The 24,335-nt window shown below is 55.7% G+C and overlaps 2 protein-coding genes across 12 annotated transcripts in view; one reads left to right on the forward strand and one right to left on the reverse strand.

The window, feature by feature from the left end:
- Positions 1-13,843, forward strand: part of PRPF40B (pre-mRNA processing factor 40 homolog B) — a 20,142-nt gene extending 6,299 nt beyond the window's left edge. The window contains exons 2-26 of one of the 9 annotated variants that reach the window (XM_040234036.1): positions 673-816; positions 1,122-1,187; positions 1,857-1,884; positions 2,110-2,135; positions 2,273-2,383; positions 2,676-2,796; positions 2,880-2,904; positions 3,133-3,333; positions 3,553-3,682; positions 3,765-3,829; positions 4,357-4,521; positions 4,622-4,730; positions 5,088-5,238; positions 5,947-6,080; positions 6,739-6,853; positions 7,002-7,093; positions 11,136-11,252; positions 11,450-11,587; positions 11,800-11,895; positions 12,142-12,240; positions 12,441-12,615; positions 12,728-12,778; positions 12,863-12,924; positions 13,014-13,189; positions 13,282-13,843. In XM_040234036.1, the coding sequence (XP_040089970.1) occupies positions 673-816; positions 1,122-1,187; positions 1,857-1,884; positions 2,110-2,135; positions 2,273-2,383; positions 2,676-2,796; positions 2,880-2,904; positions 3,133-3,333; positions 3,553-3,682; positions 3,765-3,829; positions 4,357-4,521; positions 4,622-4,730; positions 5,088-5,238; positions 5,947-6,080; positions 6,739-6,853; positions 7,002-7,093; positions 11,136-11,252; positions 11,450-11,587; positions 11,800-11,895; positions 12,142-12,240; positions 12,441-12,615; positions 12,728-12,778; positions 12,863-12,924; positions 13,014-13,189; positions 13,282-13,312 (2,628 nt within the window). In that variant the 3' untranslated portion in view covers positions 13,313-13,843. The remainder of the gene's footprint in view (positions 1-672; positions 817-1,121; positions 1,188-1,856; positions 1,885-2,109; positions 2,136-2,272; positions 2,384-2,675; positions 2,797-2,879; positions 2,905-3,132; positions 3,334-3,552; positions 3,683-3,764; positions 3,830-4,356; positions 4,522-4,621; positions 4,731-5,087; positions 5,239-5,946; positions 6,081-6,738; positions 6,854-7,001; positions 7,094-11,135; positions 11,253-11,449; positions 11,588-11,799; positions 11,896-12,141; positions 12,241-12,440; positions 12,616-12,727; positions 12,779-12,862; positions 12,925-13,013; positions 13,190-13,281) is intronic. The other 8 variants (XM_040234034.1, XM_040234035.1, XM_040234037.1 and 5 more) reach the window with 8 other exon arrangements.
- A 507-nt stretch (positions 13,844-14,350) lies between these two features.
- The window catches only part of FMNL3 (formin like 3), a 52,810-nt gene continuing 42,825 nt past the window's right edge, over positions 14,351-24,335 (reverse strand). For 2 of the 3 annotated variants that reach the window (XM_040234033.1, XM_040234031.1), the window contains 18 exons: positions 23,963-24,037; positions 23,122-23,232; positions 22,671-22,820; positions 22,132-22,233; positions 20,944-21,223; positions 20,449-20,517; positions 20,235-20,359; positions 19,838-20,040; positions 18,818-19,052; positions 18,609-18,677; positions 18,418-18,498; positions 18,185-18,314; positions 17,430-17,590; positions 17,029-17,130; positions 16,579-16,671; positions 16,179-16,302; positions 15,935-16,051; positions 14,351-15,267 (listed from right to left, as the gene is read on the reverse strand). In XM_040234033.1, the coding sequence (XP_040089967.1) occupies positions 15,960-16,051; positions 16,179-16,302; positions 16,579-16,671; positions 17,029-17,130; positions 17,430-17,590; positions 18,185-18,314; positions 18,418-18,498; positions 18,609-18,677; positions 18,818-19,052; positions 19,838-20,040; positions 20,235-20,359; positions 20,449-20,517; positions 20,944-21,223; positions 22,132-22,233; positions 22,671-22,820; positions 23,122-23,232; positions 23,963-24,037 (2,202 nt within the window). In that variant the 3' untranslated portion in view covers positions 14,351-15,267; positions 15,935-15,959. The remainder of the gene's footprint in view (positions 15,268-15,934; positions 16,052-16,178; positions 16,303-16,578; positions 16,672-17,028; positions 17,131-17,429; positions 17,591-18,184; positions 18,315-18,417; positions 18,499-18,608; positions 18,678-18,817; positions 19,053-19,837; positions 20,041-20,234; positions 20,360-20,448; positions 20,518-20,943; positions 21,224-22,131; positions 22,234-22,670; positions 22,821-23,121; positions 23,233-23,962; positions 24,038-24,335) is intronic. The other variant, XM_040234032.1, reaches the window with a different exon arrangement.

Genomic DNA, 24,335 nt, shown 5'->3' on the forward strand with positions numbered 1-24,335 from the left:
TTTGTCCTTGGGACACACAGGGGCTGGGGGAAGAAGTGAATGTGTAAAGACCCTCTTAAGTGTGAGGGCAGGGTGGGGCTCTCTTTCTCTTTCACTGCTCCTTGTCTGTATTCTTTTTTGTTCTTCCCCCAACATGGCTTGTGGGATCTCAGTTCCCCAACCAGGGACTGAACCCACGCCCTTGGCAGTGAAAGCTTGGAGTCCTAACCACTGGACTGCCAGGAAACTCCCCTTGTCTATATTTTTTAAATACGCCATGAAGTCAGGCTGGAATAGCAACCGGTGGTCATCAAGTTGGGGCAAAAGGGATAGGAGGCAGAGGACTGGGAGATCGGGGACTGGACACCTGCCTCTGGCCCTGCATCTGAAAGGCCTCTCTGGAGAGAGTCGTTTAAGTGGTGGAGCCTTCCAGTTGCAGTCTGGTGGCAGTTCCATCTCTCTTTCCCCTCTCCCCTGCCTCTCAAGAAGCCGTTTGCTTGCCTCTTAGACCCAGAGGACCCCTGTTATCAGTCTCAGTGGTGAGGAGGGAGGCAGTTTGATGCCTCTCAAACTGAAACTTTGAACTGTCTCAGAGCCAGTATGGAGGGTTGGGTGGGAGATGAGTGGCTGTTTCCTGACAGGGGCAGAGCAGTGTCTCCTCTGCTCAGGCTCTCTTCCTTTCCTCATTTCCAGATGCCTCCTCCAGGAATCCCCCCACCGTTTCCTCCAATGGGGCTCCCTCCCATGAGTCAGAGACCACCAGCCATCCCCCCCATGCCACCTGGCATCATGCCCCCAATGCTCCCACCAATGGGGGCACCACCACCACTCACACAGGTAATCTCCTCCCCTGCTCCAGGGCCTCAGAAAACCCTATCATTTTAGTTGCAGGTAGAGATGAAGGTGGATATCTGAACTGAACTTGAGAATCTGGGGAGGGAGGGAGGGAAGAAAGGTGGGGCTAGGCCCACGTGAATTTGTCTGCTGAGTGGCTAGAGGCCACTCTGAGGCTCAGCTGAGTGCCCAGAGCCCAGTGAGTGCCCTTGTGAGGGTCATGACCCCCGCAGGATCTCTAGGGACTCTGTGTGGCCTGTGCTTGCCTTCACCTCAGTAGCTGGTTTTTGTGTCCTTTGTATCCATAGATACCAGGAATGGTACCTCCCATGATGCCAGGAATGCTGATGCCAGCAGTGCCTGTCACCGCAGCGGTAAGCACTGGGGGGCAGGAAGTGGGCTCTGCGTGCAGCCCAGTGGGTCTGACTTGGCGTACAGGGACGCAGCCTCCGTTCTTTCCCTCTTCTCATCACATCCACCCTTGGCCCTGCTGCACTTCCCACATGAGTCCTTCTTCCAGCCACGAACTCAGCTCTTCTAGTTTCTCACTCGTCCCAAAAGGCACATACATCCTTTCATTATCCCCCTGCTATGCCCAGTTCCGTTAAGGAACACCTTCACTCCAGACACTGATCACGCTCATAGAGTTAGCACTGTGGACACGTGAATACAATTTCCTCTTCGCATCTTTGTCTCTGGAGGAAGCAGCAGTACCTGGAGATCTCACTATACCTTCTTGTGCTGCTGTTCAGTGTAGTAGAGTTGGGTAGGATGTGGCAATTGGTACTTTCTGTGGAAGAGGTGGGCCATGAAGTCTCACTCAATAGAATACTCTCACTTGAAAAAAGGAGCTGCCGTGCAGTTTCTTCCTGGGGTCCTAGAGCCATGGTCCCGGAGGGTGGGGGAAGCTTGTTAGGGAGCAGAGATCCCTGGGAGCAGGACACATGGATCCTGGCCTGGCCTGCTTCTTCATCCCCCATGGCCTGGGTCTTGGGGGCCACTGGGCTTGGCCCCAACCCTTCCCCCTCCTCTTTCTTCGGCAGACGGCTCCGGGTGCGGACACCGCCAGCTGTGAGTCTTCTGGGGGTCTGCTCCCCCCAGGCTCGGAGGTTGGGGGGGAGAGGGGACCATGGACTAGGGCCCACCCTGGATCATGCCTGTTGGGGTGCCAGGGATCCTGGGATGTGATGGGACCAGGGGAGATTTACTGGGGATGGAGTGTAAGGGAGGAACAGCTGGGGATCAGATAAGGGTTGGAACAAGGACTTAATAGGTTTCCTTTGGCTTCTTTTCTAGCTGCTGTGGCTGGGACAGGCCCTCCGGTAAGTTCTTTCCACTTGGGGGTCTCTGCGTAGAAAGGCTGAAAGGGAGGTGCTAATGGTTAAATTTGTGGGGTGAGGAGGAGAAGCTTTGGGAAAGCAGCCTTGACCACCATTCTCTGCACCCTCCCCTCCCCTAGAGGGCCCTGTGGAGTGAGCATGTGGCCCCTGATGGGCGTGTCTACTACTACAATGCTGACGACAAGCAATCCGTGTGGGAGAAGCCCAGCGTGCTCAAGTCCAAGGCAGAGGTCCTGAGTGGGGCTCTCTGGCCCTTTTTTTCAGCTGCCCTGACCCTTCTAAGTCCTTGGCCTCCCTTGAGTCTCTAACCATACTCATGGTTCTTCTAGTCCTAAGATCCCTGACTGTTCCCCAACCTTCCTAGGATCTCAAGAAGTCCACCTTCCCTCATCTTGAGCCAGGCCAGGTGGTAGCTAAACACTTCTGTGTACCCCCCTCACTGGGTCCCCTCACTTAGCTCCCCGAACTGTGGCTGGCGGGTATGCCCAGCTCACTGAAGTTCCCTGGCCCATCCTCTTACAGCTCCTGCTGTCCCAATGTCCCTGGAAAGAGTACAAGTCGGACACAGGCAAACCTTACTACTACAACAATCAGAGTAAGGAGTCCCGCTGGACCCGGCCCAAGGACCTGGATGACCTGGAGGGTGAGGAGGGGGTGGGCCCAAGCAGGGGCTCAGGGGCGTGACTCTGTGCTACACTCTAACCACGTTATCCTTTCCTGTTGCAGCTCTAGTCAAACAAGAAGCTGCAGGGTAAGTGACTTGCTTGTCTTGCCTGCCTGTCCACCCATACGTGGGGCCTCCTGAGGGGTGGGAGTGGCCTCTAACCATGATCCATGCTCTGCAAGAGGAAGAGCCAGCTCTCATCTCCTTGTGGAGTGGTCTGCTCTGGCCCTAGTCCTTTGCAGGATAGAGACCAGTCAGCCCCTGAGCACCTCTGTCTTTGCACTGCTGGACACTGCCCTTCCGACCCACCTGCAGGAAACAGCAGCAGCCACAGACGCTACAGCCACAGCCTCCTCAGCCTCAGCCCGATCCCCCACCTGCGCCGCCCGGCCCCACCTTGCTGCCCACAGGCCTCCTAGAACCTGAGCCGGGCGGGAGTGAAGATTGCACCGTGTCAGAGGCTGCCCAGCCCCCGGAACAGGGGTTCCTGCAGCAGCCAGAGGAGGGCCCCGGCAGGTGAGGGCTGCCCCCCATGCATTCTAGACCTCAGGCTCCCACCTGGGTTCAACCCTTGACCTCTGTCAGGTTTCTCGGGAAAGGGGTGAAGATCTGGGCATGGCCTCTAATGAGCAGAAAAGGGCTTCCCTGGGGAGCAAGGGGGTGTCCTGATCACACAGGGCACTGAAAACTATAGGGACTTGGGGACACTGTGGTTGAGTTCCTTTTGTCCCCCAGTTCTGCTGGACAGCATCAGCCACCACAGCAAGAGGAAGAAGAATCAAAACCAGAGCCGGAGAGATCTGGGCTCAGTTGGAGCAACCGGGAGAAGGCAAAGCAGGCCTTTAAGGAGCTGCTGAGGGACAAGGTGCTGAGGGTGGGCCTCCCAGGGTAGCCCTGGAGGGGTTGGAGGTGGGCAGGGCCCATGACCCCCGCCTGCTCCATTCCAGGCTGTCCCCTCCAATGCTTCGTGGGAACAGGCCATGAAGATGGTGGTCACTGACCCCCGTTACAGGTAGGCCTGGGCAGGCCCTCCAGACATTGTTCATGAGGGTGGCTGATCCACGGATTTCCTAAGAAACCCAGAGGGGGTCAGAATGAGGAGAGTGATAGATGGGTGAGCGTGCTGGGGAAGAGAAGCTGAAGAGCCTCCAGGAGAAGGAGGGGAAGGGAATCATTCAATAAATGCTTGTTGAATTGAATTGATTTGAATTGAATTAATTGGGGAAAGAGGGGTTGGATAGGGCAGAGGCCTGACTGCAACTTGAGAACCCATAGCAAAAGGGCTCAGTATTAATAGTGTCTTAAGAGCCCTGTCTTGTTCCCTCACTGTTTGTCACCCCTCCTCACATCCCAGAGACCAACCTATCTTGCTTCCCTGTGCCCTTGGGGCCCCTGCAGCCCGCTGTGCCCATGCGTGGACACTTCAGTCAGTTCTGTGAGACCCATCCCCAGTGTGCCATGACCCTGCTTTGTGGGCTGTGCACTGTGGTTCCGGCTGACTCCTCTATTCCCACCCAACTCCCACCCTGTCCACCCTAGTGCCTTGCCCAAACTGAGTGAGAAAAAGCAGGCATTCAATGCCTACAAAGCGCAGCGGGAGAAGGAGGAGAAGGAAGAGGCCCGGCTAAGAGCCAAGGAGGCCAAGCAGACCTTGCAGCATTTCCTGGAGCAGCATGAACGCATGACCTCCACCACCCGCTACCGGTCAGGGGGCCAGGCTGGGCTGGGGCCTGGGAACCCTGAGACCCCCATGGGCCCAGGCTCTGTTCTCTGCCTGCCTTCTCACAGCCCATATGCTCCACAGGCGGGCAGAACAGACCTTTGGGGAGCTGGAGGTCTGGGCTGTGGTCCCTGAGAGGGATCGAAAAGAGGTTTATGATGATGTCCTCTTCTTCCTGGCCAAGAAGGAGAAGGTAACAGCTACTGGGCTGGATCCATCAGCCCTAGTCTCATTAAGGCCTTCCATGTCTTGGCTTCCTTGTGGGCCTGCCCATTCACTTGCTGCCCCAGGGTCCCAGCTTCTTACTCAGAAGCTGGTATGGCACATCCCCAGTTCATGCTCTGGGCCTACAACTTGGTCTGGGAGGACAGGAAGGTCTCTGAGGGTGTGGTCTGTAACCTGTGCTCCTTCCCCTTTCTGGAGTCAGAAAGGCCTTGAGTCTGGCCATCCCAGAGTTCCCAAGCCACCTGCCTTTACCTAGGTCCTCTGCCCAGGCCCACTTGTGTAGCTCTGCCCTGCCCTGCCTCACCCTGACCCCATGGCTCCCTAGGAACAAGCCAAGCAGCTGCGGCGCCGCAACATCCAGGCCCTGAAGAGCATCCTAGATGGGATGAGTAGTGTCAACTTCCAAACCACATGGTCCCAGGCCCAGCAGTACCTCATGGATAACCCCAGCTTTGCTCAGGACCATCAGCTACAGAGTAAGCCTGGGTCTCCACTCCCTTCTCTCCCTTCCTTTTTCCTTCCTGACCCCCAGCACCTGCCTCACACCACTCCCCCTGCACCTCCTGCCCCCTTTGACATCTAGGAGTCCCTTGCATTTAGTCCAGAACCTCTCTGGACTTGAGATCACAGGATGGATGCTTCAGGACACCTCTCCCTCTAGGGTCTATAGTTAACCTGGATATTATGTGTTCTTGGGGGAAGAGCACTGGGAAAGGAATAATATTTGAAGATGACTTTTACAGCTCATGTGAATATGGTTTTAAATCAGCTTGGTATGGTGGGCCATAAATGGTCACATACGTGGCAATCAGCTGCTGTTGGCCTGTCATCACTTGCAGTATCTTCTGATATTCACCTTCTGAGGTTATATCAAAGCCTGGTTGATTCCCAGTCCAATAAAAACTAAAACCTTAGATTCTGAGATAACTGATTTCATATAATGACTTCTAATAACCAAATTCACAAGAGCTGAATGCTTCTATATAATACTTCATATAATCACTGAACCCTTTTCATGAACCATCATTGCAATAGCCTCTCCCAGGAGCCCCTGCTCCCTTCTCCCCACCACCCTGGATGTCCCCAACACCTGTAGGAGTAGCATCTTGGAAGCTCTGGGGGTGCTGGGACTAAGAGGGTGTTCCCCTGGTGCGGTGTTTGCTGAGCCGCCTCTCTGCGGTTAGACATGGACAAGGAAGATGCGCTGATCTGCTTTGAGGAGCACATCCGAGCTTTGGAGAGGGAGGAGGAGGAAGAGCGAGAGCGAGCCCGACTTCGGGAGCGGCGCCAGCAACGCAAGAACCGGGAGGCCTTCCAGGTATCTTTGCTGCCCTCTAGATTGGAACTCAACTCTGCCCCGGACAGTCTCCTCTTCACCCACACTCTGGCTTCTCTTGGCCAGGCCCATGTTCTCCGTGTGCCCAGCCTGTCCTCGCTCCATGAGGGCTCTCTGTGCCTGCAGTTTTGCTCCTGCTGGGGCCCCTCAACTCTGGGCCAGCTCCTCTAGACTAGGTGTGCATGCCACCCGGAAACTGCCAGCAGATGGCGCCCTAAAAGCAAGGCTTGGCAGCTTGGCCAGGTTTATTTCCCTTCACTGGGGAGCCAGACAGGCATAGCTAGCTCATCCCCCGTCTTGGAGGTGGCCCTGGTGGTGGTGGTGGAGGAGGTTACTTGGCTGTAACACGTGAGGAAGTGTGGGAGTCATGGGAAGGTAATGCTGCAGGCACATTTCTGTTTCTTTGCCTCCCAGTCCGGCTTATTCTCATGTGGAGTCTGTCTCTTTCTGTTTTACAGTCTCTGTTCACATTGTTCTCTGCATCCCCATCTGTAACTCTTCATCTCTGCCTCCCTTGCCTGCATTTCCTCAGTCTGGTTGTTCCTGCCTCTCCCTGCCATCTCTCCTCTCCCCACCCAGGCTTTGACTTTGCCTCCCTCCCTCTCTCACCCTCCCTGTAACTGGCCTCTTCCCTGCTTAGACCTTCCTGGATGAGCTGCACGAGACAGGGCAGCTGCACTCCATGTCCACCTGGATGGAGCTGTACCCAGCGGTCAGCACTGATATCCGCTTTGCCAACATGCTGGGCCAGCCGGGTAAGGCAGCCGGGCTCTCCCTTCTCTGGCCTGGCTTCCTGCCCTGCCAGGCTCTCTGCACTCCCACTCCCTGGTCCTGTCCTCAACCCCGCCCTCAGGCCTTGGGAAGCTGCCGCCCGCCAGGCCCCCCTCCCTCCCTCCCCCGCAGGCTCCACCCCGCTGGACTTGTTCAAGTTCTATGTGGAGGAGTTGAAGGCACGATTCCATGATGAGAAGAAGATCATAAAGGACATCCTTAAGGTGAGGGAGGCCTGGGGCTGTGGATGGATGCAGGCTGGGTACAGGGCTTGCTCCCAGGACAGGGCTCCCTGATAAATCCTGTTTTGTGGGAGCATTGCCACTCAGTTCAGGAGATAGCTATTGTGATCCTTTCTTTATACAGAAATGAACAAGATACAATTTCTGCCTAGAAGGAGCTCAGGGTCTAATAGGAAGAGAGACATGGCAATTAGATAGACATTACAGAGGGCAAGGGTTATTATTACAGAGATGAAAATCAGAAGAATTGCCATTTGAACTGCACCTCTAAGAATGAGGAGCTGGGGGAGGATGGAGGCCCGGGATGTAGGGTGCCGCAGGAGCAAAGAGGAGCAGGGAGCACAAGCACAGCTAGTCATAAGCTAGTTGCCCACAAGTATTTTCCTTCTGCCTGTACATTGTTTTAGAAAAACCTGGAATTTGTTGCTAACATTTTAAAATCAAGAGATTACAATTAAAATCTGGATCTTCAGCATCTCTTGGGAATTTGGATTATCTAGCAGCACTAGGCTGGCTTTGCGAAGCATTCAGTGGGCTAAAGCTGAGATACCACGGCCTTTTAGAAGGGGCGTATCCTGCTTATCTGTCCTCACTCCTCCCTGTCACGTCCGTAACACGAGAGCAAAGTCACCTACAGTTTACCATCTCCATGCTGAAGAGTTCCTCAATATTCATGTCTATCAAAGAGGGAAAAGTGAGTGATGGACTGAGAGAGCCCTGTGTTTCAGGAAAAGATAACAAAGAGAAGCATATTTCTTTGTGGAAGTGAAGACCCTTCTCATGAGTTTCAGGGAGCAGTGTGCACTGTGGTTAAAAGCAAGACTGTGAAGGCCAACTGTGGGGTTCAAAGTCCATCTTAACCACTTACAAGTTTTGTGACCTTGAGCAGATTACTTAATCTTTCTGAGCATGTTTCCTCATCTGAAAAGTGGAGAATAGTCTCCCAGACTTCACCTGATTACCGGCAGGAGTAACTTGGTACCCAAGATGAAGAAGGTTTGAGAATAAAGCTAGGAATGTCTCGCTGCACACATATTTAAGTCCCGTGTTTTGCCTTAAAATTCATGCAGGTGCTGTAGTTTAATACATATCTGTTAATATAAAGTTAATATTTTAAAATTACTTACCATTAGATAATATATGTTATATTGTCCTGTGGCTTCCTCTATTTCTCTATACCCCAGTTCGGAAGGAGAGCCCTACGTATAAAATTCTTTGAATGCTAAAATAAGGAAATTGGATTTTTATCTTGTAAGTAATGGGAGGCAGGGAATGATGTCTTGGAAAAGCCCCATTGGTGGTGTAGAGCCATGCCCACGGCCAGAGTACTTGTATGCACAGGGATGGACTCATAGGAAGACAGGACTTGAAGCCTCAGGACACAAAAAGCGATAGTGGCAAGTGATTCAGATCAATTCTGAGCTTGAGTCATCCTCTTCTGACTCACCCCTAGACTGCTCCCTTGCTGTTGGGGCCCTTGGGAGAAAAGTCTGGGCAGCCGTGGACTCGAGGCAGGGTTTGAAGTGTGGGGGGTGAGCAGAGAGACCAGGCAGGAGCTGCTGCATGGTCTAGGTGGGGATGGCCGGTGAGCACAGCTGAGGTGCTCCAGTTGTTTCTGAAACTCCCTAGGTCGGCTCACAGGGGCCTTAGGACAAGCTGGAGGGGGCGGGGTAGAGGGGACTTTTTGCTCCTTCCTCTATTTTCAAGTGTACCTGCTTGTTTCTCTTATGGAATGAGGGTTCTACTTAAGATTTTTATTAAAAAAAAAAAAAAGCATCTGCTGATTTTAAAAAAGTGTTTCAAACCAGTAGGCTAGTCACTCAGAAGTAGAATTGACACACTTTTTTTGTGTGTGTGAAATTGAGGGAAGGAAGGAGTGAGTTGGAGATAGCAGGGGTGGATTGATGGTAAGGATTAAGCAGGAAGAACAGGGCTGGAGAAAACAAGAATTCCATTTGGGAAATTGTTCTCATAAAGCAACCGGGGGCAGGGAGGAATAAAGCAAATACTATATTTTAAATATGATAATCGCATAGGGTAGAAATATCTAATCTGGGAAGAGTTAAATTTTATTGGACACTTAACTTTTAACCCCTGAGTGGCTGGTACTGCTGACAGGCTTGTAGGAGCCCTATCCTTGCTGAAGCCTGTCTCTCCACACCTCCTGAGGACAGTCTTTGGTCAGTTCCCCTTCCTGTTGCCCTCTTTTGGGCTCCTGCCTCTGGAAGGCAGGTAGAACCCAGGGCTCCCTGAGGCCATCTACCCGCCAGGCAGACTGTGGACTCTGGTGACACTCCACATCCCATAGGGTAATGTAGAGTCCTGAACTCAGAACAGCTGAAAGTCAGATCTGGGCCCATCCATGGCAGTGGGGAGTGGAGTGTGGGGTGGGGGCTCCCAGAAAATGAGTTATCTTGGGATCTGCTGAACTTGAAGTGTCTGTGAAATACCCTGTATAGAATGGGTCTGAAAGTCAGGAGAGAGGTGAGGGGTGAGATTGCTAGGATCAGTGTGGAACAGGCACATACAAACGAGAGGTGGTAAAAGGGGTCAGGGACAGGCGGGGACCCAGGAGGAGGAAGGACTGCAGGAGTGAACAGAGGCGAGAAGAGTGAGGACTGAGAAGGGTCGCTGGAGTTCTTAGGACACGAGCAGCCTCTAGGAGAACAGTGTCCATGAGGAGGGTAGAGTGAGTGCAGCACAGGCTTTAGTTATACAACTCCTGGCTGTTTATTGGTTGAGACCTCTGCAAGTTATATAATATCTCTGAGCCTCAGTTTCCTCATCTGTAAAATGAGGATAATATAAATGCAAGGTCATGAAATTAAATGATAACGTTTTGTAGTATCTTGCTCATTAGTAGGCTTAATAAATGTTTTCCTTTGTGCTACATTTAAAGATTGTGAAACAGAGGGACAGAAGCAGAGTTTATTAGCTTGAGGAAGGTGAGAGCAGGGTGGAAAGGGTATTCCAGGTTAAGTGAGGTGCGTACCTGACGGAAGGAGCCAGTAAAGAGGCGAGATAGAAGTCTGCAGTTCCCTAAGCGAGAGATTGTCTGAGGAGAAGAGCTGGAGAGCATGGGCTGAGGCACCCCTCTTGGAAGCAGCAGGAAGAGTATGCTTCTGCCATCAGCAGGGGGCCAGAGCAGGTTCCAGGTGAGCAGAGGTAGTAGAGGGAACCTGGGCCTCTGCCTCAGACCTCACGCTCCAGTGGCTCCACTTTCCACTGAGTCGTCTCGGGCCAAGTGAGACAACTCCTACAACCTGCTCTCTGGGGTGTTGTGAGGCTTAGGTGAGAAGCCTAAGCCTAGTCCATGGTGCTTTATAGTATGACATGTTCTTAATAATGGGGAGTTGTACAGCTGGTGGCCTTTTATTTTTCCCGTGGATAAAATGATTGTGGGTGTAGTGCTTAAAAGTAGGGGCTTCATCGTTAGAAAGACCTGGGGTAGAATTCTTGTCCAGCCATATGTTAGCCTTGAAGACCTTGGGCAGTTACTCTAGTTTCTCTCAACCTTGGTTTCTTCTTCCACATAAAATTAGAACCTGTGCTTTAGTTCAGATACGTGAGGATCAAATGAGATAATGTGTGTGAGGCACTCAGCATGGTACCTGGTACATAGTAAGCACTCAATAAATACAGCCGTAGATGCTGACCAAGAAAGAATACAGGGAACTTACGACCCAGCAATGGCTCAAGCTTAAGCCAAAGGGACAAAGAATCAGTTGTGAGAAACACAGGCATCTATCAGACGGAGAACATGTACCTTGAACACCTACCCGTGATCCAACCCCCCCAGTTCCCTGTGACAGCTAAGCCAAGGGCGGGTATGGGAGGTTTAATTGTCAGATGGGGGAGGACTTGAATGACTTGGTCTCCGAAGTGCATCCCCGTCCTGTGGATCCCTTCCGGGGGAGGGGGCTACTTGAGCATCTGTAGTCTGACCCGTGCCTGCCCTGGAGGCAGCCAACTTCAGGTTCAGGCCTGTGGTGCCCTCCTGCTTCATGCACTGCTGTGCCCACAGGACCGGGGCTTCTGCGTGGAGGTGAACACAGCCTTCGAGGACTTCGCCCACGTCATAAGCTTTGACAAGAGGGCTGCTGCGCTGGATGCAGGCAACATCAAGCTGACTTTCAATAGTGTGAGGGGCCGCGCGGGGTGGGGCCGTAGCCAGGGCTCTGTTCTTGAGCTCGTCCCTCACTCTGGTTCTGTTCCTTCTCACTCACCGCCCCAGTGTGACTCTGCCCCTAGTCCAGGAGTGATAGTAGGAGCTCAGACCCCAGCTTCCCACACACCCCGCCTCCTGAGTGACCCTGCCCTGCATCCTTTCGCCCTCAGCTGCTGGAGAAAGCAGAGGCGCGTGAGAGAGAGCGGGAGAAGGAGGAGGCCCGGCGGCTGCGGCGCAGGGAGGCTGCCTTCCGAAGCATGCTGAGGCAGGCTGTGCCTGCTCTGGAGCTGGGCACGGCCTGGGAAGAGGTCAGGACTGCAGCCTGGCATCAAACACCACCCCCTCAGTCCTGAGGGCAGCAGTGCTTCTCCACCACTGGGGGCCCACCCCAGTCGTAGCACAGCTCGGGGCCAGCTTCGGCGCCCTTCCTTCCTTCCTCTGCCCCAGCCCTGCCCTGTGCTCACGGCGGCCTCCATGTTGTGCTGGGGCTGGTCTGATCAGCAGTGCTCTCCTGTTCAAGGTCCGTGAGCGCTTTGTGTGCGACTCAGCCTTTGAGCAGATCACCCTGGAGTCGGAGCGGATCCGGCTCTTTCGGGAGTTCCTGCAGGTACTGGAGGTGAGGCAGAGCTTCTGGTCCTATCTGCCCCAGGCTGGTGAACACATGGAGCTAGCTTAACAGTAGCCTCAGTAACCTCTCAGCCCCAGGCTCTCCTTTCCCAGACAACTAAGGAAGGGGAGGTCTCATGGTGCCCTGGATACACCCAAGGCCCTAGCCTGAGGAGGCAGCAAAACCTCTGGGACACAGGTTCCTTCTTGGGGTTAACCTTGGCGCCTTCCTCACCCTTCCTTCTGCCTCCACCAGACGGAATGCCAGCACCTCCACAGCAAAGGCCGGAAACACGGCAGAAAGGGCAAGAAGCACCATCGCAAGCGTTCCCACTCGCCTTCAGTGAGTTGGCGGGTAGGAAGGATGTGGGGTGAGGGTAGACTACCTGGGGGAAATAAGAACCACTTCTCTTGCTTTCCCCATATATCACCTCCCCTGGAGGGAGACTGGGCGATCCCTTTGGTCTTGGATATTCCTGTCCCCAGCTCCCAGACTCGAGGGCTTCTGGAGCCCAGCGCCCTTCTGTGCTGACTTGTATCTGCTCATCTACCCAGGGCTCTGAGTCAGGAGACGAGGAGCTGCCCCCACCCTCTCTCCGGCCCCCCAAGCGGAGGCGACGGAACCCCTCGGAGTCAGGCTCTGAGCCCTCTTCCTCACTTGATTCTGTTGAAAGTGGGGGTGCTGCCCTTGGAGGACGGGGTTCCCCCTCTCGCCTTCTCCTCGGATCAGGTAAGTAGTTGGGAGCTGGAGGGGAGGCCTTAGGGGAGCCCCACCCCTAAGGGCGGAGGTGGTGGGCAGGGCTGCACCTGTCAGAGAGTAAGAACTTCCCATCCCTGCCCAGGCGGGAAGCGGAGAGAAGGAAGGAGGACTGGACTGAGACTTCCTCAGACAGGTCCCTGCCTGTGAAGAATGAGCAGAGAAAAGGATGAGGCCTCCCTTTTCCCGTGGGACTTAGTGGGGGTTTTTCCATCTCCAGATCATGGTCTTCGGAAAGCCAAGAAACCAAAAAAGAAAACTAAGAAGAGAAGACACAAGTCGGTGCGTAGAGAAGGAACTTGCGTCCAAGGCTCTGCTATTTTATGAGATATCTTCATGTCTTCACCCGCCTCCCGGGCCGTCCTCCACAGGAACTGAGGAGGCGGGCTCTGGGCTCTTACAGAACAGTCCCGAGAGCGAGACAGACCCTGAGGAGAAAGCTGCCAAGGAGAGTGATGAGAAAGAACCAGAACAGGACAAGGACAGGGACCTCCGGCGGGCAGAGCTCCCTAATCGCTCCCCAGCCTTTGGAATCAAAAAGGAGAAGGTGAGAGGCAGGCACCTGGCCCCTGCCCGGTCAGCGCTCTGCGCAGGCCCTCAGGGGGAAGCCGTGGGTGAGCTGTGCCTTTGCTCCACCAGACGGGCTGGGACACGTCGGAAAGCGAGCTGAGCGAGGGTGAGCTGGAAAGACGGCGGCGGACACTCTTGCAGCAGCTGGACGACCACCAGTGACCTGACGCCACCATGCCTCGGGTCTGCGTGAGGCTGTGGCTGAGTTCACCCTCGCTGTCTGCCCCAGACTTCATCCTTAGTTGGGTCTGTGTCCACCTTTTCTCAAGTATCCCCAACCCCAGCCCACCATTGCTGGCATCTCCCAAGGTGCCTGTGGTGTTCAGGGGTCCCCTCAACTTCCCGGACAACTAGTGCAGTCCTTGCCCTCAGTCTCAGACCAGCGATCGTGATGAATGCCATGTGGGTGGGTGGTGCCAGTAGATAAAATGCCAGAAGGGGCCCCCAGAACAAGTGGCAGGCTGGTGGACACAGCCTGGGTGGCAGGGGCGGGTCCTTAGCCGCTAGCGTCAGGGCCTGCTCCCACCTCCCAAGGCCCTGGGGCTCCACCACTCCTTCCTCCAGCCCTGGGGCCCAGTGTATGTGTGTTTTGTTTTGGTTTTGTTTTTTAAATGACAATATTTATAACGTGGCCAGTGGCTCTTTTGTCTTGTCCGTGGGCTTGGTACTAGGGGCAGGCTGGGGACCAGACAGGTACACGCGTGGCCAGCAGGGGGCACTGGTGCCTCATGGGAGGCCTGCCTCCCTTTGTGAGGTTGGAGCCCATCTAAACAGGTTCTCCTTGCCCAGGCTTCTGCAGTCATCTCCCCCAAGCATGGCAGCTTGGCCCAGCCTCCTTTCTGTCCCTGTGGCTTGCTGCTGCTTAGTCACATCAGTCGTGTCCAATTCTGTGCGACCCTATGGACTGCAGCCTGCCAGGGTCCTCTGTCCATGGGCTTCTCCAGGCAAGAATACTGGAGTGGGTTGCCATGCCCTTCTCCAAGGGATCTTCCCCACCCAGGGACTGAACCTACATCTCCTGCATTGCAGGCAGATTCTTTACCGCTGAACCACCAGGGAAGCCCCCCTGTGGCTTAGGTCAGCCTAAATGGCCAATGTAGCCCCCATGCTCAGAAAAAGGAGACAGAGTCAGGCCTGATATTTCAAGCCTTTGTTGAGAGAAGGAAGGTTTGGGGTTTATGTACAAGAAAGAAGAAATGGTACATGTACAAAAAGGAGTGGGCCCCTGTGTTCCCTTCAGGTACTGAGAAGAAACTGGCAGGGGATGGAGAAAACAGCTGAGACCACCATGACCCTGCCCCCTGCCGGCAAAACCTAGCTGGGGAAAAGTGAGGATGCTGTTGGCACCTCCTTTCTCTTGCTGTCTCCAGGTTGGGAAAGAGGAAACGACCCCTCTGCTCACACTGGCAAGGAGAGTCAACCTTGACTGCAAAGGGCCATGGGCAGGGAGCGTGGATTCGCTCCTCTCCCCTTATCACTAGGGCACAGCTGAGCAGGCCCAGGCTTAGGAGAGCCTTGCTCCTGGTAGAAGGAGATCTGAGGCTGGCAGGGTCCAGGGCTCACTAAGCTTGGACAGTCCTAGATCACAGCTGACCACTGGGACTCTCAAAGTAAGGGGAAAAAAGAAGGGATAATTGCTTTTTCCTCTCTTCCCTCTGGCTCTAGTGACGGCGGGCCTAGGTGCCTGAGGCCTAGCTTAAAGCTGGAAATGGTTTTTCTAGCCCTGAGCTGGCTCTTGAGGAAATGAAGTTGAAGACCTTGGGAGCAAAGTGCAGTGCTGGAAGTGCCAGGCCCTGAAAGACCCAGTGCCCACAGAGGCGGCAGGCAAGCTCCAGCTTTGAGAGCTGGGATGAACTGAGAGCAGCATAGCCCTCTGCTGGGCCCTTGGCCAGTTCCAGGGCTTTAGGTGCACTGGTTGGACTTGGAGGACTCTGAGGGTTGAAGTGCTTCTGCTTCCAGGATGGTCTCAGTGGGGGCCTGGAGCCCGAGGGGGACCAGCAGGCGGTGCAGCACTCCTGGCTGGATGGCGAACGACGAGGGGCTGGTGGTGGAGGCCTGTGGGGAAGACAAGAGGCCTGTGAACAGGCAGGGAGGCTGGGCCAGGCCCACTTTCTGTAGGCCCAGCCCCACAGGCAGGTCTAGCAAAGAGCCAGCTGTGAGGCTAATGAGTGAGATTAAGAGAGGCTGGAGTGGACAGTCAGGGTGGACTCTGCATGTTCAGAACAACAGGCGGGGGTACTAGAGGTCACTAGGGAATGGCAGAAACAAGGTGGACTCAGCAAGAGCTAGAAGCTGGGAAGAGACCCCAGGCAGATTGGATATCAGGAAACAGGTCAAGGGTCATCTGATGTCCCTGGGCAGAAGCCACTGCCAGAGCTCATTTGAGGAGGCAAGGACAGCGGACACCCAGGCCCAGGACTGGAGCTGCTCAGCCTCAGTAATCAGAGGCGGCGCCTGGTCCTGCCTATTTGGGCAGCTCCCTACCCCTTGGGTCTTAGTAGAAGCCAGGACAGCATTAGTGGGAGAGCGCCACTTCCCTGAGGGTGCATGCAGGGGATCAGTCATGCTTCTCAGAGCAGGGGGCATGCAAGGGAAGAAGTATGTGTCCCCCGTCACCACGAGGCTGCCAGAGGATGGTTCCAGATCATGCAGGAGAGGTGCCTGTGGGCCCCAGCAGGAGTGCTGGGGGGTGGGCATGCAGGGCAGCTGTGGTGCCCAGTACCTGTCAAGGGCCCCAGCCTTGGGGGTTAACAGTTTGACTCATCATGGTGGGCTGCATCACAGAAGAAGCGTGAGCCCCGCTTGGCAGTACGGGCCGTGAAAGGGACACTCTTCAGCACTGTGGCCCAGGAGAGAGACACAGTGGTCAGGCCCCATGGGGGTGGTGTGGGAGGAGGCCCAAAGGGCTATGGGAGGGGTGTGGGAGCCACCCAGCGGCCAGGCGCCAGGGAGGGCAAAGGGCCCACCTGTGATGATGTCCTCAATGGTACCATCCTTCCCCTCGTAAACAGGCCGGTGCTCCTTGGCTTGGCGCCGCCTCAACTCTGCAATCAGCTCCTGCTGCTGCCACTTGTTCCGCTGAGATGGGGTCTAGGGCCGAGCATTTGAAGGGGAAGGGAGTCAGCACTAACCCTCCATGGGGCTGGTTCCTGCCTCAGGATGCACTCAGACCCTGGAGTGCCCTGGACTGTGCTTACCAGCACCTCCGCCCCCATGGCCTGGGAGTCCCCTCTCATAGACCCTCTCCCCAGCCCGTGGACTCCAGCATCAGGCCCTCTGGGTGGTCTTGGGGCTCCAGATCTCTGCTCCACCCTCCCCCCAAGCCTCTGCCCTGTTCTCCAGGCCCCAGCTCTTGGTCCCACCCACCTTGGCATCCAGTTTCTTGGCTTCCTGAGCCAGCTGCTTCTCCCGCATTACCTCCTCCTGCTTCTTTCGGGCTTCATTCTCTTGTTCTGCTTCCTAAGAACCATGAAAGATGGTGTGTGTGTTGAGGATGGTGTGTGTATGCTGAGGCTCACACAGGCTATGAGGGGAGGAGCTGACATTGAGGGTGGAGAGTGGGTGTCAGTGGGACCAGCAATCCCAGGTGGCCACCCTCTGGAGGGGTACTTCCTGCCCCAAACAATGACAGGAAGGGCCTGGGCCCCCACCCTGCCCACCAGTTCACAGTTAAGAGGCCTGTGGCCAGCTTCCATCGATCCCTCCCAGGACTCAGAGGAGGAGAAGAAAAAGGCGCAAACTTGAAGCCCAGCCCTCTCTCCCCCTACCCAATTTCTCTGAGCCAGACTCCTCTTTAAAAACCTCTCTTCTACTCACCTTGTAAGAACGAATGAATCGGACAAACACTGGGAAGAATACAGAAGGAGGTGTGGTCTTGGGACTCTCGCCGAAGTAGCGTACTACCGCGTTGTAGGCTTCCTGGGGAAGGGGTGGGCAGAAGGGGTCAGCCCGGCAGGGAAGGGGAAGCCCAGCTCCTACCAGGGACCAGCCAGGACCAAGGAGAGGCAACAGTGGCCACCACAGCCCCTGTGGGAGGGAAAAGAACAAGGGGCTCCCAGAGCCCCCTGGAGTGCATGTCTCCAGAGGCACCTGCCCGCCACCCACAGTGCCAGCCCCTGCCCTTCAATCAGCCAGCCAGCTGCCTGGTGAAAGTTCTCCAAGCCAAGAGCTGGAGCCACGCCCACCAGAGGGGCATGGCGCCTCCACGCTGTGCTCACCTCGGCGGTCTTGGCGTCGCGCTGGAGCTTGTCCAGCTTGCCTTCGTTGGTGCTAAGGAAGTTGCGCAGGACGCTGTTGTCGTGTATGCCGCATTCCCGCCGGATCAGCTCCATGCCCCGGCCCAGCTCCTTCACGTCCAGCAGCACGTTCTCCAGGGACACTGTGGGCACCAGAGCCCGGGCTGAGGACTACAGCCCTCCCCGCAGCGGGGACTAGCTTCGTTCCTCACGCCCTGCTTCCAGAGCTCCCACATGGATAGAGAGGGGCACACCCAGCTAGCCAGGCTCTTACAGGGGGCAAGGAGAAGGAGTGGAGGCTGTGGGCTTGTGACCCTCCAGATAACCAAGGAAGGTGAGCCAGAGACTGCTGGGCTCCAACACAGAGCCGCCCCAGGCCTGCCCCAGTTTCATGAGGGGGACAAAAATAACAGCGACCCTATGTCTGTGGGGGGCTTCACACACATCACAGAGACACGCAGGCTCCAGGGCCAGCCTGCAGGGGCAAAGAGCCACAGCTGCCTTTCTCTAACAGCTCCCATAGCACCCGGGTGGACAGGGCGAGGTGGGGCGAGGGGCCTGTAGGAAGGCTCTCTCTGGGGTGGCCCCTGCCCGTGGCCCCTGCCCATGGCCCCAGCGGAAAGCTTTGAAGTATCAGAAAGAAAAGCCAGAAGGCACCCAAGCGTTCTTCTCCTCATAGCTTCTGGGGATTGTCCTGGGCTGGACACAAGGGTTGGCTCGCCCGGCCAGGCTCTCACCTGCAGCAGCTTTCTCCACAAAGTGCAGCTCATGCCAAAAGTTAGCCAGGTCTGGGTACTTCTCCTTCACCGTCAGGGCGATGAAATGAAGCAGGGTCATCTTCCTGTCGGTGGACTTGGTGTCCAGCAGCTGGTCGAGGGGGGCAAAGGGCAACGCAACAGGTCTGAACACCTGGGCTCCTCAGCTGCTGCCCCTCAAGCTCCCTGGCTCCGTGTCGCCCCTACCCTCTTACCAGATCCAGGCTCTGGAGCTTGAAGCCATACACAGCTCCCCGCTTGCTGCTGTTCATGTAGTTCCCCAGCGCAAGTATGATCTGTCCAGAGGTGCACCAGAGGAACTCAGGGCAGGCCCTCCTCTCTGTACAGCTCCAGCCCCACCCAGGACCTGGGGACCACCCACACCCACATCCACAACCTCCCCCACCTCCAACATCTGCTTCAGCTTCTGGGAAGACTTGACAGAGGCAGAGGCGGCAATGATAGCGTTGAGTTGCTGGAAGGCAAGAGGAAGAACTAAGTAATCCCACGCCAGGGAGGGATGATGTCAGAGCAGGGCCAGCAGGGAAGGGGGCCAACAGGTCAGGAGTTGGGGGGGTGCACCGCAGACCACCAGGATTCAGGGGAGAGCCGTACCGGCGTGAGCATCTGCAGGTTGTCCTGGAAGTTGCCCAGGAAGGCCATGCCAGCCATTCGCTGGGTCAGCCGCTCCACCTTGCTGAAGAGCAGCATGAAGCGGTCCTCAGCCGTCAGCTCCTCCAGCGGCTGCCTCTCCCGCTCATACTGCCGCAGCAGCTTCACTTCCGCCTCCGTGGGCAGGAAGCGCATCAGGCACTCCACGAAGTCAACGGGCAGTGTCTGGAGGTCAAACCTGTGTAGGAGGGAGGAACCACCTCGGGTCTTGCCTTTGCCCACAGTATCTGTCATTGCTTCATTATCCAGTTCCTGCAAGGACGGAGGGCAGGGTCTCGAGCAGCACATACCCAGAGGCAGAGGACTCACTGCCTCACCTCCAGTAACTCCAGGACTGATGTTACTCACCACCAGTAAAAGTCCTAGGAGCACAGTCCATTCTTGTTTAAGAATCCTTCAATACCTTCCCTCTGCAGCTAATAAGTTTTAAATCCCAGATGTGGCTTGGGAGGCCCAGCCTGCAAGACTTCTGCTCGCCTCTCTGCTCTGTCTCTTTGGCTCCCCTCCTTACACTAAAGCCAGAGTCAATTTTCAGTATCCAGGGCACCATGCCTCTCCCTCCAGGCCCCAACCTACACTTCATATACATATACATCCTTCAGGTCACAAGTGAGACATCGCCTCCTCTAGGAAGCCTTCCCTGATCACCAAGCTCAGTTACCTGGCCCTCGCTGTTCTCCCAAAGCCTCCTGTACCTCCATCATCTTGGTGGTTACCACCCAGTGTTACTGGACTGTTCCTACTAGACAGCGAGCTCCCTGAGGGAAGGTCTGGGCTGACTCCCCTGCACCTCACACAGTGTCTGGCACACAGCACAGATGCTGTAAGTTCTGGCCAAGCCACTGGATGACTGAGGGAGTTCTGTCGATACCCTGGAATCCAGGGAAGGCTGGGGTCCCAGGTGGAGATCCTGAGTGGGTTACCAACAGCAGGGGGCCAGGGAAAGTTCAGTGGGAGCCTCACGTGTGGATGGCCCTGCAGATCTCCTCAGCTGAGCGGCCAGCCTTGCGTAGGGTGATGGCCAGGTTCTTGGCACGATTGGCTTCCAACAGGGTCACCTTGCTGGCAGCCTTTTGTGCTGTCTTATTCTTGGAGCAGATGAGATCGAGGGCAGGGCCCTGGGCCTTTGTCTTGAACAGTTCTTCAAACTTGTCCAGGTCCAGGTCCTGGCAGGAGTCACAAGAGGGAAAGTGCTGTGGTCTCACCCTCAGGAGGGCCCCTGGCAGCACACCAGCACTGGCTCAGCTCTGGTGCCCTAAGGGTGAGCCCGGGGGCTCCTCCAAGGCCAGGAGATCTAGCCTGAAGGACAACCTAGTCCCTAGTCCCCAACCCCATCCCTCAGGGCCCCGGGCCCTGCTACCTCCAAGATCTTCTCATCATCAAGTTCGCTAAAGACAGTGCCGCTGATCTGGTTGGGTTTTAGGGCTGTCCAGTTGAAGACGGGCAGCCGGAACTTGGTCTTGATAGGTTTCTTAATGCGAATGGCTAATTTAGAAGGAGGATCAGTGAGACAAGAGCCAAGGACACACTCCCTCGGTCCCACTAGCTCTGCCCAGAGCCCTCGGGACACTCACCTGACAGGCCTACTGTCAACACCACAGAGGGGGCAGCGCCAGGGAGAGGTGGGGCCGGGGGACACTTGTCTGGGGGAAGAAGAAATGGCACAGTGACTCAAGGGCCAAGAGACCCTTCTGCTCACCTACCTGTCCTTAAAGACTTTCAGGGGAGCAGGCTTCATGAACTCCCTGCCCAAGCGGCTCCCAGGGGTTCTAACTCTGACTCCCAGGGGTCCTGGGGGTGGTGGTGCTGGTCTCTGACCCACGCTTTCCTGCTTTAGTCTAAGCCCTCTCCTTGAATGTCTTCAGAGGAATCAGTAGCAGCATCTTTATGCTCCTTAAAACAGATCCACACCTGCTCTTAGAATCCCTTCCCTAGTAACCTGAGCATCCCTCAGATTCCAACCCGCCCTCAGCCCCTCCCATCTGACTTTACATCCTTCCAACACATCCCCTATGGCCCCACAATAAGGCTGCACCTCTTGGCTTTTACCAGGTAAGGGTTCTGCTTACCTGGTAACGGGGGAGGAGGCGGGGGCAAGGGAGGAGCTGGCGGTGGAGGCAGAGGCAGGGCCTCCTCAGGGGGTGGGGCCAGAGCGAGGAGGTCCAGGTCGGAGTGGGGCATGCCCTCATTCAGCTCTGCAGAGCCCACCCGGGCCAGAGCCTCGCTGCCCATGGACTCCAGGCCCCGGGCACTGGGCTCCAAGTGGCATCGGCGCTGGAAGGCCTCCTCTTTCTCTTTAATGAGCCGCCGCAGGGTGTGTACCTGGTGGCTCGTGTTCTCATAGGTCTCCTATTGGGCAGAGGGTACTATTAGGAAAAGAGCACCTGAAGGCCTCTGGGAGGGAGGCTTCCTACACCAGGGTCTCCAGGAGGGTGCTCAGAGGCAGAGCAGCAGAAACCCAGGTGGGGACTGGGGGAAGCTGGGATGCAACATAACAAGAGGCAAGTGGAAGAGTCGACCACCTGGCCAGCACCCTGCAGTGCTCCAGTCCAGTTTCACTGGTCCCTCAAGACCTGGGTAGAAGGCTACCTTATAGATGCTCATTGACCCACCAGCAGCCTGCTATGGCTGCTCTCAGCCCTTGGTGCCTCAGGCCTGCTCTCGTTCCATCTGGTTTGTACAAATGCTCAACTGGAAGCCCCCTAGGACGAGGCCCTGCCTTAGCCACCTCTGTGTCCTCCATACTCCCGACAGAGCACTTCAGACTCTTAGCAGGGGCTTGGCGGATATGTGCTGGGCTCAACAGAGCTGGCATAACTGTATTCCTGTGGGAGAACAGGTAGGTTGGGGCATGATTTTAACTACAAAAGTTCAATGAGGGACAGAGAAGACACTGAAATATGAGAAGGCATTGCCCTCCAGTATGGGATGCCTGGTGGAAACCCTAACAAACAGCCCCAAGGAGGGCTGGGGAAGCACGTGGAGGTGCCGGCGAGGGAGAAGCAAGGGGACGGGCTGGAGGAGGAGGCGGGGACTCCAGAGGGGTCTCCACCTTTCTGTGTGTGCATCTGGCCCACTCTGGCTCCAGCTTCCCTCTCCAGCTAGGTCCTGGGGTGAAATCATCAGCCCACCCTCAGTGGAACGCTCCAAGGGTGAATCAAGATCTAGATTCTTGAGGACTTGACACGACTCAGGGGTGGAAAGCAAGATCCCCTGGCCCCAGCGCCCAGGGGCCCCTTCCCCAGGTAACCTGGTACCTTGATGCTCTCAAGTTCCTTCTCCCGCTGCAGCAGTTGCTTCTCTAGCTCTGCCACACGCATCATGTTTTCATTCTCTAGGTCCAGAAGCTTCTCTGTGAGCTGCAGGATGAGAAGGGCAGGTCTGGGGGCCAGTCCTAAAGCCTGCCACTCAGCGGAGCCTAAGCCTGAGTGACCAACCCAGGCCCGACCCCTCCACCCAGGGCTCCAAAGGCAGCTTGGCCCAGTGGCTTCCCTACAGACTCCTGTGGACCTGGGATCTGAGGCCGCGGGAAACAGTACTAGGCGAATGGCTACACCCAACTCTGGAGCCCAAGGCCACCTCACATCCAGTCCAGAGGCCACTAGTGGCGTGTTCACTCCACCACGGATGGCCCCGTGCCTCAGCCAAATCACGTGCCGGAGAGCCCTGCTGGGTTCTGAGGCTTCCCGGGGGCTCAGTTGGGAGGTAAGTAGGTCGGCTCAGGATTCCTGGGACTCACATGTCCCCACCCCACCACCCTCTACAGCGGTCCTGGCAGCAACGGAGGACCACGTACATGGGACACATGCTCCTCCAGCTCTTCCACCTTCTCCAAGGCCACATTCTTGGTCTCAGCATCCTCCAACAAACCCCCCACGTCGAACACGTTGTCCAGGTACGCCTGGATCTGCACCTGCAGCTTCTCGCTCTCTGTGTGCCGTGACTTCTGGGGAAGAGCAGACAGTAGCAGTGGGGGGAGCCTCCTCATCCCCTCCACGACCCCTCCCCAGAGCTGGGAGCCGGGGAGTCCCTCCTGCAGCAGTGTCTGATTCTTGGCCCTGGAGCTGACTGACTGAGCCCTCTGCGGGAAGGCCTGAACCCCAGGTCACAGAAGGCAGGTGGGGTGCCAGGGGCATCCATGACTAGGCTCTTAGAAAAGAAACACCCACTGTGACACAGCTAAGCTGGTCCTCTGTCCTGAACTGTCCCGAAGTGCCTCCCACTGTGAGGACTCCAGCCCAGCTCACCTGCAGGAACTCCTCCAGCCCCAGCTTTGTGAACTCATACTGCAGATGGACCCGGAAGTTCATGTCTTCCACTGAGTGCACCACGATGTTGATAAACTGCATGCAGGCCACCTGGGGGAGGAGGATAAACTGCATGCAGGCCACCCAGAGGGTCAGAGAGCTGAGACAGAGATGGGAGGTGGCTGGCAGAACCAGCATCATCAGAGGGATGATTAAAAGGAGTGAGTAAATAGGTAAGTCTTTGGGGAACAATAGCAATAAGAGTATTTTAATTTAAGTCAAACAATATTCAGTGTATGAAGACAAATTATATGAGAAATGAGTATAAATGAAGATTCGTGCTCCGATTTCCTTTGCACATCAGCATGTTTGTTTTTTTTAACTTCCTTCTATTTTTATTTTTTGGCCACATCACCTGGCATGTGGGATCTTAGCTCCCCGATCGAACCTGTGCCCCCTGCAGCAGAAGTGCAGAATCTTAACCACTGGATCACCAGGGAAGCCCCTCAGCAGGTATTTCTTAAGACCACCCTACTAGCTGAACACCTTTGACTGAAGAGAAGTGAAGCCAGAGGAAAAGCTGGGGGAAGGGAAAGCAGCTCAGGAAGGATCCAAATCAGGGACTGTAAGGCCACAAAAAGGGGGAAAGGAACCAGACCCAAGACAGGAAGATGACCTTGTCCTGGAGTTTCCTCTGGGGTGAGTGGACAAGCAGCGGTTACTGAGTAGAGAACCACTTGCACTTCTACAAAGAACACCAAAGCGCACTGTCGGCCTGGCCCAGCTCTCAAGGAGTAGGGGGCCCTGCTGGGCAAGCACCTGACCCGGCCCAGCTCCTCACCATGAAGTCGATGTTGCTGTCCTCGTTCCGGAAATATTCCATCAGCTTCTCAAAGCGGTGCAGCTCCTTGCACACCTGAACAAACAGACTTTCTCAGTGACAGGATCTGTCCCCTGCAGAACCCTAGCACTCCCCAAGCCCTGGTTCCTAGGAACATTCGGCAAAGGGACTGGTTCTGACCAAGTGTAACCACAACTCTTTATGTAACTGGCCACCTGGGACATGACATAAGAAAGCCTGGGACCTGACATCTGCTCTGGGCCTCAGAAGGGGCTCAGTAAAGGTGTGACCTTAGTCTGGGCTCTAGGTGCCTCTGGGGGTAGGCCAAGAAGAAACAAAGGGGTCTGGGGTGCTGAGTTATTGAAAGGAGTCG

Source organism: Oryx dammah, unplaced genomic scaffold, assembly GCF_014754425.2.
Source record: "Oryx dammah isolate SB20612 unplaced genomic scaffold, SCBI_Odam_1.1 HiC_scaffold_29, whole genome shotgun sequence".
In the NCBI taxonomy this organism is placed as follows: Eukaryota; Metazoa; Chordata; class Mammalia; order Artiodactyla; family Bovidae; genus Oryx; species Oryx dammah.